Here is a 16,263-nt window from a genome sequence, read left to right on the forward strand (position 1 = left end):
TCCAATCTTTGCTCAGGCAGGGGTGAAGAAATACTGTATCCTCACAGAAAACCACATGAGACAGTACACCATCCAGATTGGCTGCAAGCCCAAGTGTGCTAAAACCATCATTGTGAGTTCACTGCTTCTATCGTGGTAAAAACCAGGAGCCCCCTTCCCCAACCTTCATCCTCCTCATCGCTCCCAATAAACACACACAGCATGTCAAGGCAGCTGCTGACTGTATATTTATTGACTTTATTCGGGATACAGCAGAGATGGGAAAGTTAAAGACTGATGACAGCTGCAGCACAAAGTGCTGCGTGTCCACATGGCACAGAGGGAGCACAGGTTTGGGAAGGGTAAACCTGTGCTTGTCCCTAGCAATTCCCCACCTCTCCCTGAAGGGGTGAAGGGCACCTGGGTCCCACCAAGGACGTGCAGTGGCAGCCTGTGTCCTGGCACACTGAGGAGCGTGGTCACAGACCAGCAGAGCTGATGTGCTGCTAAAAACCACAGAATCAAAAACTAGTTTGGATTGGAAGGGACCATAAAAGTTCATCTAGTCCCAACCATCCTGCCATGGGCAGAAACACCCTCCCCTTGACCAGATTTCTCACAGCCCCCCACCACCTTGCCTTGTACTTCCAGGCATGGGTCCACCCATAACTTCTCTGGGAAACCTGTTCCAGTGCCTCACCACACTAAATAATTTCTTCCTAATATCCAGTATAAACCCACCCTCTTTCCCTATCCCTAAAACCCTTGTGAAAACCCAGCTCTCTCGTTCCCCCCGCCCCTCAGCACAGCATTTCTGGCTTTGCAGACCAGGGAGTGCTGCGCGGGGTTCTTCGGCCCGCAGTGCCAGCCGTGCCCGGGGAGAGCCGGGAGCGCCTGCTCCGGGAACGGCGTGTGCCTGGATGGCACCAACGGCACGGGCAGCTGCCAGTGTGAGGACGGCTTCGTGGGCACGGCCTGCGAGCGCTGCGGCCAGGGCAGATACGGCCGCAGCTGTGACCAAGGTACCCAGCGTCCCCAAACCGCAGCGCAGCTTGGCCGGCCCCTCAGGGGCCCAACCCTTCCCCTTTTTTCTTCTAACCACGTTCAGGTTCTAGGAAGGTACAGCACTTCCTAACAGGCCAGGATTGAAAACATCATTAACCCCTTTTCTTTCCCCGTTACGGGGTTTTCTTTCTAATCCCTAGGCTGGAGACAGTGCTTCCATCAGCAGGTGATGTCAGGGCCACCCTGCTGTCCTTCCTGCCCCTTGCTGCCCACACTGCCAGGGTCAGGGGCTTCCCCTTTCATCTTCTAACCATGTTCAGCCCAGTGCTAGCACTTCCTAATAGGCCAGGCTTAAAAACATTGTCAACTCCTTTTCTTTCCCCATTATGGGGTTTTCTTTCTAATCCCTAGGCTCAAGACAGGGCTTCCTAATCTATCACACCACAGACTTAGAAAAGAATCCAGCAAGAACCATCCTCTGTAGCACTGCTATTTTCCACCAATTTTTTTCCCATTAAAATACAGTTTCAGACCCTGCATTTGGGAATAGAGGCAATATAAGCATAGTTTGAATTCAAAATTATTGTGTAATTAGAAACCAAAGGGCACAAGAGAGAGCCTTTCTTCAAATAGCCCAGAGCAGAAGGTGCCATCAGCAGGTGGTGTCTGGGCCACCCCTGCTGTCCTTCCTGCCCACATTGCCACACTGCCAGGGACAGTGGCTTGCCCCCATCTCTCCCACAGTGTGCACTTGTGTCCATGGGAAATGCAGCAGCGGGATCAATGGGGATGGCTCCTGTGAATGTGACGTTGGCTGGAGAGGAGTGACGTGTGAGACTGGTGAGTGTCCTGCCTCTTTTCTTCTGAGGTAAAAGGTGAGCATTTCAGAGAATGACAGAACTGCAGTCACAATCAGATCCCAGTGCAGCTTCCCACATTCAGTGAAATATGGGTAACATTCCTGTGCTGTGTCAATTAATTACAGCATTATTAGAGAGCTGGTTGAGACACCACTCGACACTGAAACGCTTACTTAGCTAATTCTCTACCTGTGTCACCCTCTATCTGCCCCAAAAGAATATCCCATTTAGTAAAGCTACATGTTTTCCAGAGCAGGACTACTCAGCACATTTTGACTCTCAGATCAAAAGCCTCTCAAGTGCTTCTAAAAGTTGATTTAGCTACACAACACCAGATATTAAATTATCTTGTTCTTTTTAATGCGATAAAAAATAATTAGCAAATAAATCATTTTGTGCTGGCTTAATACAGCTTCTATGTCCAGTCAAATTATAGTCTATTTATACATAATTAAAATGTACTCAGTAACTATTTCAAAACTCTAGCTATAATAGTGTAAAATTTAAAAATGCTACAAGCACATTTATAAGAGCATTCAAGATCAGTTTTAAATTTTCCCAGGGAAAAAATTAGTAATAAGTACAGTTTTGTAAGAGGTTTGCTATATATACTCTGAGAAAAATTTCAGCTCCTTTAGAAAACCTACCCTTATATAATTCTAATATTATACAAGACTCACCAGACTAAATACAGGTAAATGACAACAGGTGAAATGTCTTCCTGACAATATGACACAGCTCTTCCTTGCAAATTAATTTAAGTGTTATCCACTGATCTATACAGACTCTACAGGTGGAGTCCCTATTGAGACTGAGAGCACAGTGGTCTGGCACATAACTCAGCCTCCAGCTCCACATGGTGGGAACAAAAGACTTTGAATCTAAAAGAATGTTGACCCAAAAGGTTCTGATTCCTACTTCATTTTTTTTTTTTCCACTTGCAGAAATCAAAGATGATGCATGTAACGCTTCATGCCACACCAGTGCTAAGTATGTATGAATTGTACTCATTTAGAGGAGAGGGAAGAAAAAGGGGACCTCTTGCAAGGCAAAAACTCAAATCCACCTTGTTCATGACTTCTCAGCAGTAGATCTCACAGAGATAAGGAGCAATGTAAATCTAATCTATGTGGTGATGAGGCAGAAAGTTCAAACCTCTCCTCACTTAATGTCAAAATATACAAATAACAACAAAAAAATGTTCTAACCAGTCCAGCACCAATATTGGGACACTAACTAATTTTCAGAGGAGCAAGTGAGCCCTGTTGAGCCATTTACTGAAGTGCATCTGTCCCCTCACCACTGACCAGGCAACAAGATTTACGCTAGTCAAGACATCGCAAAAAAACCCAAGGAAAATTGGCTGGAAAGACTCCTCATTTTCAGCCACAGCTCTTCTGTAGGAACTGAGAAACCAGAGGGGTAAACCACCTTTTTCCAGATGTAGGTAATTCTCTCCCCTGTGTGTTTGTGGCCTTCAGTTCACAGTAGCGATATTTTACCAGGCTTTTTTGGCAAAACTACACTCTCAGATTTGCTCATGGGGACCCCACACATTCTGGAATCACGACTGTGTTTCTGACAGAAGCAGATTGTTCCTCTCTTGTGTATTTTTCATCCACTGACATACACCTGTAGGTCTGAGGACAGGTGCAGGCATGGCAGGAGTAGGGGGCAGTGGTGAATTGTGCTGGCTGCATCCCTCCATAAACTGGGTGCACACAGACAAAAATTGTGCACAGCTTTTTTGGGTGAGCAGACATACAAATTCTGTAGTTCTGCACCAAAAAAAAAAAAAAAATAGGATATTCAAACACCAAAGCATGGAATTCTAATACCTAAAATACATTTGAAAAGCTTGGTCCAGCTAGGTCCATTTTTATGGGTTTAGCTACCTCTTACTGTATGATTAAATGCCTTGTTATTTCTATGCAACATTACCTTCAGAAATACTCACAAAAACAAGGGCTGTACAAAAGACCTGACCAAGTATTTTTTTTCCTCTCTGTTAAATGATGCCTCCCTCCTTTTATTTCCTTAGCTGCCTCCTCCTATCAAATGGCACTGCCTATTGCAAGTGTGCAGCTGGCTTTGAGGGGAACGGGACATTCTGCACAGGCAAGTGAACTTTGTTTCTTCCCTTTGAAAAATAAAATAAAAAAAAAAAAAACATAAAAAAAGAAACCAAAGAAGAATGCTTGAAGCATTCTCTGGTCACAGTAGAGTTGGTGAGAGATGAGCAGTTCCCTATGCACCAGTTAAAAACCAGAAATTGTTGCCAGTTCCCTCAAAACAAACAGCAGCCCAACAGGTGCAGATTCATAGCAAACAAAGGGCTCCAAATCTCCAAGTTGTGAGGCATTGTCCTGAGGGAGAGCAGAGAAAAGGGAACATGCTGTGCACAACCCCAGCCCCATTGTTTGGAGAGTAATGAAACCTGGTTTGTGACTTTTACTCCCTTTCCCAACAAAGCCCAGCAAAGAGAGGCCAATTCAGGGCACAATAACACTTCCAGCTATTGGAAGCTGTGTAGTTCAACCATTTCCTCAGCTTTCTGAACTTTCTCAGATTTCTGGTGTGGCAAAATCCATTTCTTTAGAGTAGAGAGATTTAAGAGACCCTCAGAAAGGGATAATGGCACCTTATGCTAGGTGTTCCTCCAAAAATCTGGGTTATCCAAAACAGACTGCTTCCAGCTGTATGTATTACAATAATCATAATTAGTTATATTTTTTCTTAATAGTTAACTGATTAAAATACTAATGTTTTTCAGACAGAAACCTATTTTTCTACTTACTCACAATGGCTGGCAGTGTCCTAATCCCAGATTTTGCCACTCTTATTAGACCTGTTTTCATTTTCTCTTCTGGCACAAAACAGACAAATCCATTTTAATGTTGTTTACTGTTTCTGTTGGGGGGCAATTCCCCATGTGCAGGAAGAGCTGGGTGACACAGGTCACCCATAGTGACTCTGCACTCTCTTTGTTTCCATATACAGGATTCCTGGGCAAAACTAGTTGCAGAAAAAAATCAACTCCCTGGTCTGAAATAGATGAAAGAGCAATTCAGGGTCATTTTAAGCAAAACTTAAGGCAATTTTCAGGCTGATTTGAATCACACTGAAGATCAGACAAGGCTCCCTTTCTGCTCTCAAACTGTGAGCATCCAGCTCATCCAGAGTTGGAGAAACAGTATGAGTATCCATTTGAATAAGAACCCAGACTTGCTGTCACAGGAGGGCTAGGTGGTATTGTACTCTAGACCTCCTGCAAGAGAAGTTATGTGATCTGTGTGCAGCAAATGTCAAGCTCAGGGAACACTTAAATGGCTATTTAAATCAGAGATGAACACAAACATTCCTTTTTTTTTTTTTTTTCCTTTTTTTTTTTTTCTTTTGTGTGTGTTTTGTTGAAATGGGCAGAATTGGGAGATGGAATGTTACTGAAAGTCAGTCCTAGATGTACTCTAACTTTCCAGACTAGAAACACCATTTCAGCTTTCCCTCTGGAAACAATAATAGGTATTAAATAACTAGCACTAATGAAATCTGTGGCCTCCTGATTCAGAAAGACTCATTCCAAAAATGTTAGTAAATCCCTTTAAAAATGGAGACTGACAATCATGAGAAGCAAGAAGCCAGTCCAGCACATTGGTTTAATCTCTGCTGCTGTCCCTTTTCAGCTATTGATGCTTGTGGGAGCAGCAATGGGGGCTGTTCATCCAAGGCAGAGTGCAGGAGAACAACACCAGGAAACAGAGCCTGTGTCTGCAGCGCTGGCTACACTGGGGACGGGATCGTCTGCCTCGGTAAGCACACGCCCTGCCCCTCTATCACTCACAGGAAAACCACAGGAGAGGTTTCCTCCAGGGGGATGTTCCTCCTCCCACTCTGACCCAGAAGTGCAGCTTGCTGATTCTATACCCCCTGATGCCAAAGGCATCTTTTCCTGCTACGTGGCTGGTGCTACTTGGCAAACCGTGCACATGCAGCAGTGTGGAGTGACACCAAATCTTGTCAAACAACACCTACCCCTAGCAAGGATAACCCTATCTCCAGCAGCTTGATACACACACACTCCTCTGACCATCACAGACTTTTAAATACTGCACAACACCTCCACAGGTTTGGTTCAGAAATGCTGCTTTAGCCTCCACCAAGACAACTGAAGATCTAGACTGAGGTACTGAGTAACTGAGGGAACGAATTTTGTCATAAATCTGCATTCCTAGGATGCTTTACTTAAAATTTATTCTCCTTGGGTTTTCAGAATTACTCTCTCTTTATTACACTGTTTCTGTTTTATAAAGAAATCAACCCTTGTCTGGTGAACAATGGTGGATGTGATAGAAATGCAGAATGCACACAGACTGGACCCAATCAAGTGAGTACTTTGTTGGTGAAGAAAAATAGGCCTAGTCAAGTGTTTATTGTTGGGCAAAAAAAGATTTCCCCATGTCAACTTTGGTTTTAGGTAGAACACTGAATTTCATGACAATTCTGAAAAGTATATGCTTCCCTCACAAAGGCATTTGAGGGGGAGTGCAGATAAACATGAAAAAAAAATCTATTTCAGTGAAAGAAATCCAAAAATACAGAGGAAAACAGTGTTTTGCTATTTCAAGTAGTTGTTTTTCTACTTTGGGAGGTTTTGATGTGAAAAGCTGTAAGTTTGAAAGTATTACTAGATGATGTTTCTTTTATTGTTATAGAAACTGTCCATGGAAAAAATTCCATTTTAGACTAGTCCTTCTCCCCACACTGTCCAAATGTATCCACAAGGAAACAAAATGGCCTAAACCGTAGCTCTTGCACAGGGGTTACAACATTCTGCAGTCCACTCACTCTTTTGCTGATCTCTAGAAGTAGCTACAACCTGTTTATTTATTCTTGCTTACCTGTAAGAATATAATTAACATTGTAATAACAACCTCCACTACAAAACCCCAGCACAGCAAAGGAAAAGTTATAGGACAGAAATGCCTCTACTTTCTCTAGGGCTCTCACTTGTCCAGGAGGTACATAAACACTACAATTAGACTACCTCCCAGTTTTATTTCTGCTGCAGAAATCTCACTGAATTTTCAAATTCCTACATATTAAATATAAATTCTAATTTCAGAACAATTATCAGTGAATTGGAGAATATAATTCATTTCTTTGCAACTATTTTTCATCTTTGTGATAACTGCAAATGTAAAATATAGTAACCAGAACAAAGTGTCAGCTATATTTCCACTGCATGGGAAGTTGCCAGTAACACACAATTCCAGGTGTGTTTTGAAGCTACTTTTCATCACTTAAAAGAAAAACAGGGGAAGGAAAGGGATGAGAGGGGAATACCAACACATGCAAAAAAACATGAGGGAAACAAATTAAAGGTTTAGACTGTTAGCAAGACAATAATGTGCAGATGTCAGAAGGGCCATTTCAAATGAACAGGACAGCAGAGAGGAGAACAGAGATGGGTAGGCAGGAAAAAGGTAGACAGAGCCTAATGAAAATTATTACTTCCCAATCAGTCTATGGTTACTCATACTGGAGAAGAGCTGCTCTGGGAGACACAGTGTACTTTTGGCTTAATAAATTCCACACCATATCACAATGAAATTATCTGGGAAAAAGTAAACTGTATATTTGTGTGCTGAAAAAAAAAATTCAAGCATTTTTCAGTGTGTGGTTGTTTTCTGATTTTGCTTTGTAGGCAGTATGTAATTGCCTGAAGGGATATTCTGGAGATGGCAAAACCTGCACATATATCAGTATGTGTTCACAAGTGAGTATCCATTTAAGAGTACAATTTCAGGTCTCATTATAATCATTACACTTTTGGGGTTGTATGCATTCTAAATTAAGTTAGGTGTGCTAAGAATCTATTTACATTAACTTGGCTAATCTTTAAGTATTCTGGTTCAGTACATGTTTTAGTGCTGTCACTATGGGAGAAACTAAAGATGCAGGAAGGGCTTTTCCTCAACCACAGCCTGGATAGAACATAAGTGAGGGCCTGGACTCAGCACTGAGTCTTAAATAATTCAGTTAAAATCCAATGCAGAGAAACAGACCCTGGTCTGTAGTGCCAAAACCTAAGTCAGCAAATTATTTGTCATACAGATTTCCTACAAAAAGCCAACCAAACCATTTCCTTCCACAACACCCAACTCTGGACATGCCATGGCACTACCCATTCTGTGCCTCACTTGTCACTGCAGGCTAAAAATTAGCCACATTTGTTTAGCACAAGCTGGCTCACACACTGCAAGCCACATATTGGCAATCAGTGTGGTTCTCTGCACCAGCTGCACTGCTCTGCCTCTTGGCAAGCTGCAGCAGGGACATATCCACTCTTCTGTGTACATTAATCCTCTGTGCTCTGAGCACAGCAACAACAATTCTCACCCTCCCAGCCTGGCCTCTCAACTGGCTTTCTCTGACCTTGAAAGGTTGCAGAGATGAAAGAGCAAGGGTAAAAACACAACCTGGAGGAAAGGGAGTTTAAAGCTTTGAGCCATTGCTCCCTATGATTTTGAATTCTCTTGCTTTTTCCTGTGCTGTGTTCCAGCAGCTTTGCTTCCACTTGACTAATTATGCCAGGCTAACTATGTGTTAAAAATAAAGATCATCTTGAGGAGCATCAGTCATACCAGAGGCTAACCTGGCTCCATGGTGACCAAACCTCTGTGCAGCAAAGCTTCACAGGTAGCCAAGGCTGCCAAGTCTACCTAAGCCAAGCCAAATCTGCAGCAAATCCACCCAAACCCACTCCTTACAGCCAAGTGTCTCTCTGACCTGTCAAGTCAGGCCCCATTGGCAGTTCCCAAAGGAGTTTCTGCTCCCTCTCATGGCCCATGAGAAAGGATCCCTGAAATGATCAGCAACAGAAAGGACACCATGAAACAAGTACATGAAGAAAAAACAAGAAAGCTTTTCAATTTCCCCCAATTTGATCTCAAGCCCAGGATAAAAACTTATTTGCAAGCCAAGGTGGTAACAGGAGAGCACCTACTTGTGACTGAGCAGGGCTCTGAGCCCCAACATGCTGCTCCTGAGTGAGGAATACCTTGGTTTAGTGCAGGGAGCTGTCTGGAGGCAGGCAGCTGGGTGAGATGCATCCTCTGCTCCAAGCCCGACGCTGGACCCAGGTGCAGACAGGAGATGTTTTAGAGACAAGGACAAGGCAAGTCCCTGTTACAGCTGACCTGGGCCATCAGACAGTCCTGTGCCATGCTCCTCAATAAATTCAGGCCCTGGCACCATCCCAGTGATTTACAGTGTGTAAATAGTTCCCCTTAGGGTAAGTCAGTGCTGCATTGGCAGAGAAACTAAGACTCATCCCTGAGGTGCAGAGTGAGACTTGCATGCAATATTTTGCTTCCTCACAGTATCATGAACTAAATATATTAAAGAGGGAATCAAAACTAAGTCCTGTGCATAAAAGAAGAGGGGTTTTTTTATAAATCCTAAATGCTTTTTAGTGTTTGGGAGAAAATATATGCCATCAGATGTTCCAGCAAGATGTGGTTTCAAAAAGATCTTGCAATTAAACCTTTCTAAATTATATAAATGGGGAGTGGGGGGGGGGGGGGGGAAGGGGGAATTGGAATTGTTTTCTACACCTGGCAATGAAGGAATTATATATTTTAAACTTTGCCATTACAAGAATAATGGAGGCTGCAGTGAATTTGCCATCTGTAATGACACTGAGCTGACAGACAGAACCTGCACCTGCAAACCTAACTACATTGGGGATGGATTTCAGTGCCGAGGCAACATCTTCCAGGTAAAGTGCTTCACATGTTTGCTGTCCCCTAGTTTTCTTCCCATAGTTAATACAATGGTTGAAACACATCACTTGTTTCTTGGACAAAGTTGTAGCCCAGAATTTGAAGTTATCCCAATCCAAGAAACCAGGAACAGGATGTTGCAAGATAACCTTAACTGCCAAAACAAACAAAAACCCTAGTGGACAATCATTATGACTGCAGTATTAGGGAGTTTTAGGTTTCCAAGAAGCCTGCTGTTTGGCAGAGTAAGGTAAGAACAGAACAGAAGCAATACAGACATGCAGCACTTACTCCAAACCTGAAGTTCCTTTTCTCGTCTGAGTGCTGCATTTGTTTGCACTCTGCAGATGTTGCCTCACATTTGCAGCATTGTTACAGAGTCTTTTTCTTAATTGCAGGAACTTCTCAGGAGCTCCAAAACATCTAGGTTTTATTTTCACTTAGAGGTAAGAAAAGTTTGAGTGTTTGGGGTTTGCCAGGTTTTCGTGGGGAGTTCTCATCCCTTTTTTTTATCCAAGACAGCAGAACAGACAAGAATGTGGTATTCACCAACTTCCTGCAATGTAATTGGGACTGGATTTGGATTGTCAGTGACTAGTACTTGAGACGCTCTAATGTAAGCTGTAACTGTCACTAAAAAAGTATTAATGACCTGGAGTATTAATGATCAAGACCAAAGTCCCAAAGAAAAGTAAGGCCTCCAGATGTTGTCACAGGCCCCCAGCTGGGTAATAATTAGCATTGACTCCATGATTGCAGAAGGCTGATCCATTGCTTTACTATTCTATCTTATACTACACTCTACTTATTAAGCTCATCACCCTTCCAATGAGCTGGGACAGTTCAATGAGCTGCGAGCTGTTTTGAACAAATAACATCTTACAACAGAGCAAATGACTGCTCCAAAAAGTCCTGCAAACCATACGGTTTGCTGAATCTGTTGGTGTGTCAGTCCAATACACACTGCTCCAATTGGTCAATCAATCTAAACACCATCATCACATTGATTTCTGATTAAGAAATCACCCTTTGGTAAACAAATCTCCGTAACACGTTCCATATGTGCACAACAACAGGTGCAGCAAGTGGAGAGAAGAATTGTTTCTCATTCTTTTCTCTGATCTTCTCACAGCCTTCCCCAGGAAAAGGCCTGGGAAAGTCATGCCTGCTGCTCTCTATGGAGAGAGCTGTGGCTACATCCAGACTGGGCATAAAACTGAAGCTTTCACCTGTTCACAGGCTGAGATCTGCCAGCATATCTCTTGTGAATTCTGAAGCAAGATTATAACACTCATTTACTAGCCCTTCTGCATCTCCAAAATCTCCAAATGGCAACATTTTTTGCCTCCATGAAACATCACAGGGTGCTTTGTGTCTTGCCTGACAGACAGCTCTCACTGATTTTTGGAGACTGGCAACACAATTCTCTGTTTACCAGAAGCCTCAGGGCAGCACAGACCTGTATACTGGTCTGCTAACCTAAAGACCTATAATCCAGTTTCAATTTTGCTACCATGGTAGACAGGTACCTCTTGCTTTAAGAGAGCTCTCAATCTCTCTCAATTAGGGATACAAGCACCATAAAGTCACCCCAGGACAGTTTATCAGTGGTGATTGCAAAGTGCCTGCAACAGCCCAGGTCCCTTTGTACTCCTAAGAGTAATTAATTTAACTCCCTCATTTCCTGTTCGTTTTTGCAGAGGAGATAAAGACATGGGTATAAGACAAAATCTTCTACTTAATACCTGTGAGCAAAGGTGACAGATGAGGCCAGGAGTCAAAGCCCACATGAAGAATTTCTCTCACCCTTGTTTTGCAGGGAAGGGACCTCAACACATGGCAGCAATGGAGCTGCAGGCACCACCTTGCCCTCCACAGGGCAGTCCCTGTCACCGTGTGGCATCACATGCATTAACCCATTGCTGCTTTTTCCTCTTCAATTTGGCAGGCCTTGTCCATCAGAGATCTCTCAGGCCCCGGCCCTTTCACCCTGTTTGTCCCTCGCACAGACGTACTGAGCAGTGACCCACGAGTAAGTCAAAGGGCTCAGTACAAATGAGCTTTATTTTCTTCAGATGCCTTGCCCAGCTGCCTCTCAACCCCTCCATTCCCCACTGCAGGTCAAGGACTGGATTGCCAAAGGAGTGATGGCTCAAGTGCTCCGGTACCACATGGTGGGTTGTGCCAACCTGCTGTACAAGGACCTGACAGCCATCACCAACATCACCTCTCTCCACGGCGACCCCATACACATCAGCTACTCCCAGGTAACCAAACATGGAGGGACAGGGAACAGAACAGCAAGACTGCCCACTCTCATTCACTTTTTTAAAAATATCAGTGGTTCCCTTTCCTCCTCTGCTGCACAAAAATAAATTACTTTCAGCTGAAGAGTCCAGCACTTATTTGGTATTTCAAGAGTCGAGTTCAACAACCCTTGCTTTGACATAAGCTATTTTATCCTCAGACTCTGTCTTTATGAGCACGAGGAGAGTTTGAAAAAGCAAAGGGCAATTTATTAAAGCTGAAAGTACTATTTGCTGCAAAGAAAAGATGATCTGGGCTTATGATATCAAAGCAATTCAGCATCAGCCTCACTTTCCCACAAGGTTTCACAGAAAAAACGTTTTTGTTGCCTTTCCAGGACTCACTGGTTTTGAACAACAAAGCTGAAATTGTATTCAGCGATGCTGTTGGCACAAATGGTGTGATCCATGTCATAAACCAAATCCTGGTCCCTTCACAGATGCAGGATTTCCCCCTCAAGAAGGTATGTGCAGCTTATCACCATTGCCAACTCAGGGGCTTTTCCACAGTTACTGTCAGATATAAATCATATAAGTCAACAAAAAAGTGACTCTAAAAAGACCTTATACGAATAAATAAATTAAATATTATATTTCAAATTCACTTCTATTACAGATAAAGTAAGGACAAGGATAAGAGGATTTATGTAGAGGGTTTTTACAGCAGCTTTGATTTTATAACAAAAAGTGACTTACAGGGAAAAGCAAGCTCTTATCTGCTTTTTTAATACCCAAATAATGTATCTCTTAGGTAAATTACTCGCTTTTCTTTCTTTGTAGGAAAGTCTTAAAATGGTTGCAGCCAAGCATGGGTACATTCTGTTCAGCACTTTGCTAGAGGTAAGGACACCAGAGACAGGAGCCATTGGGAAAAGGTTGTAAGTTGTTTGTTTTTTTTTTTTCTTAAGACAAAAACACACACAGACAAAGTGTCATCACTGGCAGGATTTTGTTCAGGAGAACCAAAGGGCTCACCATACAGTGCACAACAACCCTGCTCACCACCAGTCACACTCCCTGAAAGGCTGGGGATGTTAAGCAGACCCACAGCCACCTTTCCCTTCCCCACCCAGCTCTGTCCTACTGCATATCAAGTTCAACTCACACATCTGCTTTTGAATGTCAAGGTATTTGCAGGCTGGTGAGCAGGCAGCCCACAGAGCACCACACCTCAGTTACACCTGACATTCACCCCACAGGGTCCGTGGCACTTTGGACAGGGCATTAATCTTCTGCCCCAATTGTTGCTGTGTTGCAGAAGAACAACCTGCTGGGGCTGATCAACGATCCCATTCACAAACCCGTCACGCTCTTCTGGCCCACTGACACAGCCATCCGTGGGCTGCCGCAGGAGCAGCAGGACTTCCTCTTCAAGAAGTCCAACACCAACAAACTGGTGCAGTACCTCAAGTTCCACATTGTCCGTGATGCTGAGGTAAGCCCTTGCCTTTTGGGAGCGTTGCCACAGGCAAAACTCAAGCCCAGACACATGCAGCTCCCCTTTTCTTCCCCAGGTGTTGGCCTACCAGCTCCCCAGCTCCGCCTCACTGAAGACCCTGCAGGGCTCCAACCTCAGCGTGAGCTGTGGGGATAACGGGGAAATCGTAAGTGTTGGCTCTGCTGGCACGTTTATTCCTCACTCCTGTTGCAGGATCTGCTCCTGCAGACCACACTCTGCCTTGGCACAGCCCCCAGGGAGGGTCAGCAGCACCTAAACCTCGTTGGTCATCACCCCTACATGCCAAGAGCCACACCAGCAGATTCAGCAAACTGTATGGTTTGAAGGACTTTTTGGAGCTGCCATTTGCTCTGTTGTAAGATGCCATTTGTTCAAAACAGCTCTCAGTCACCTTGAAACTGAAATACCAGCACACTTTAACTTCTACAGTACAAATGCAAAACCACTAAGATCAACATGGTTTTGAACCCCATGAATTTTTTTCCTTGCATGCAAACTCTGGTGTGTAAGCACTTCCAAGCTAAGGTTGCAGGCACACACATAGCCTGATAAACCAGTACAATGTCACATTTTTCTTTGCAAATATATCAGGTCATACCTGCCAAGCATCTAAACCTAAATACACATAAGATAAACCTGTGAACATAGAACTGGCATATTGTGTCCTCTTCAGAAAAGGAAGATATCATAGAATCATAGAATGATTTGAATTGGAAAGAACCTTGAAGATCATCTTGTTCCAACCCCCCTGTTATGAACAGTGACACCTTACAGTAGACCAGGTTGCTCAAAGTCCCATTCCATCTGGCCATGAACACTTCCAGGGATGGGGCATCCACAGCTCTCTGGGCAACTTCTTCCAGCGTCTCACCAACCTCACAGTAAAGAATTTCTTCCCAAAATCCAGCCTAAACCCCCCTTCTTTCAGTTTAAAGCCATTATCCCTCATCTTATCATTACATGCCCTTGCTAAAAATCCTTCTCCAATTCTCACATATCCCCACTTAGGGACTGGAAGGGTCTCCCTGAAGCCTTCTCTTCTCCCAGCTGAACAGACCCAACTCTCTCAGCCCATCTTCATAGGAGAGGTGCTCCAGCCCTCTGAGTATTTTCATGACCCTCCTCTGGACTTGCTCCAACAGGTCCCCATCCTTCCTGTGTTGGGAACTCCAGAGCTGGACACAGTACTCCAGACACACATCTTAGGAAGAGAGGCCCCAGAACTGGGTTTGACATCAATTTTACTTACAGGATAGTTTGCCATTCCACCTTGCCCCAAGAGCATTCCTACAGAGAACAGGAACTCAAGGAGGAGCAGCTCATAACCTTCCATGTCCCCCTCTCCCCATCCCGTCTCCCAGGGCGCCCTGTTCCTGAACGACGGACAGTGCAAGGTGGTGCAGCGGCAGCTGGAGTTCGACGGGGGCATCGCCTACGGGATCAACTGCCTGCTGACAGAGCCCAGCCTGGGGGGCCGCTGCGACAGCTTCCTCACCGTGGAGCTCATGGTCAGTGCCCCTTGGGGTCCCTGCTGACAGAGCCCAGCCTGGGGGGCTGGTGGGACAGCTTCCTCACCATGGAGCTCATGGTCAGTGCCCCTTGGGGTCCCCCACCCTGACAGAGACACAGCCCAGGCAGCGATGCCCACCTTCCCTGGGGTAACACTCCTGCAGCTCTGGCGCTCCTGCCAGTAAAGCCCCTCTGCAGCAGGCTGGCTGCATCTGCTGCGCTGGTTAGAGAGAGATTTAGAAGCGCAGCACAATGCCTCATGGGTGCACAACACAAATCCTGTATCCGCTCAAAGTGGCACACAGGACAAGTGGTTCCACTGAAGACCATAAAAAACTTGCAAGCAAACACTTGAGCAAGGACAAATCTTTCTGTTGTGCTTTTAAATTAGTGGAAGTTCACACTACAGATTTGTCTGTAGAGATCTTGTTTACAAAGTTCCGTATGGAAAAAGAACAGTGTTGCTACTCCAGCAGCACAGGGTATGAAGGACACAAGACAGAGAACTGCCTACTCTGTCTCTGACATTTCTTGTTTTCAACACACCTGAACAGGCACTGTTAGCATGGAGGAAGTTTCCTCCATGAACTTTGATGGGTCCCACAAATGGGAAATTTTAAAAGTCATCATCAAACAGTTTCAAGACCAAGTTTACTTCAGTTTAACTTGAAAGTATGAATAAAAAAATCCTAGAAGTAAAAGAGCTTTCAGGTAGTCAGTCTTTAAAAAAAGCTTCTTGGAACATGTATTTCAGTTATAAAACCAACAATTGTGTATATCCCATCTTCTCAAGTTGCCTTTTCTTTATGATGTCATTAAATGAAATTAAGCAGATACCATTTCCTCAAATTTCATGAGAAGCAGACATTTTTCTGTACTCTAAATTAGACATCCAGGTCTAATACAGATGACATCAATACTTGTTTGAACAACATGTGTTATCTTTTCCTCCTCCTTTAAACCCAGACCAGTTTCCTCTTCCAAAACTTATATTCCAGTACCAAAACTATTTTCTTGCACTAAATTATTTGCAACTACTTTGTTGTCACTCTCCCCTCTTGCTCCTCCATGGTTTTCTAATTTTTTAAGTGCAATAAGATTTGTCTTTTCTGCTCTCATAAAAGAAACTTTTTGTCCAAGTCAAATGGTCTTTTGTAGCCATTATTTTAATATACTTTTTTTTTTTCCTTTTCCAGGGGCATTGTGCTAGCTGTTTCAGTAACTATAAATGCCCTCCAGGGACAAAACCAAAGGTAAAATGTTCAAATCTCACATGTAAGCAGACTAACATGCTCTTCGCTATATTTCACAACAGTAAACCAGAAAAATTTTATTAGAATAAATGAAAAGAGAACCTTTGA

The 16,263-nt window shown here is 43.8% G+C and overlaps 1 protein-coding gene across 1 annotated transcript in view; it reads left to right on the forward strand.

Moving 5' to 3' along the window:
• The window catches only part of STAB2 (stabilin 2), a 77,057-nt gene that overhangs the window by 47,098 nt on the left and 13,696 nt on the right, over positions 1 to 16,263 (forward strand). The window contains exons 35-52 of the mRNA XM_041485956.1: positions 17 to 112; positions 806 to 1,001; positions 1,729 to 1,824; positions 2,789 to 2,834; positions 3,886 to 3,962; positions 5,528 to 5,653; positions 6,155 to 6,228; positions 7,549 to 7,620; positions 9,505 to 9,624; positions 10,027 to 10,074; positions 11,577 to 11,660; positions 11,749 to 11,895; positions 12,273 to 12,398; positions 12,715 to 12,774; positions 13,193 to 13,369; positions 13,449 to 13,538; positions 14,755 to 14,901; positions 16,099 to 16,155. Coding sequence (XP_041341890.1) covers positions 17 to 112; positions 806 to 1,001; positions 1,729 to 1,824; positions 2,789 to 2,834; positions 3,886 to 3,962; positions 5,528 to 5,653; positions 6,155 to 6,228; positions 7,549 to 7,620; positions 9,505 to 9,624; positions 10,027 to 10,074; positions 11,577 to 11,660; positions 11,749 to 11,895; positions 12,273 to 12,398; positions 12,715 to 12,774; positions 13,193 to 13,369; positions 13,449 to 13,538; positions 14,755 to 14,901; positions 16,099 to 16,155 — 1,839 coding nt within the window. The remainder of the gene's footprint in view (positions 1 to 16; positions 113 to 805; positions 1,002 to 1,728; positions 1,825 to 2,788; positions 2,835 to 3,885; positions 3,963 to 5,527; positions 5,654 to 6,154; positions 6,229 to 7,548; positions 7,621 to 9,504; positions 9,625 to 10,026; positions 10,075 to 11,576; positions 11,661 to 11,748; positions 11,896 to 12,272; positions 12,399 to 12,714; positions 12,775 to 13,192; positions 13,370 to 13,448; positions 13,539 to 14,754; positions 14,902 to 16,098; positions 16,156 to 16,263) is intronic.

The sequence above is a fragment of the Pyrgilauda ruficollis genome, unplaced genomic scaffold (assembly GCF_017590135.1).
Source record: "Pyrgilauda ruficollis isolate IOZ18807 unplaced genomic scaffold, ASM1759013v1 scaffold73, whole genome shotgun sequence".
In the NCBI taxonomy this organism is placed as follows: Eukaryota; Metazoa; Chordata; class Aves; order Passeriformes; family Passeridae; genus Pyrgilauda; species Pyrgilauda ruficollis.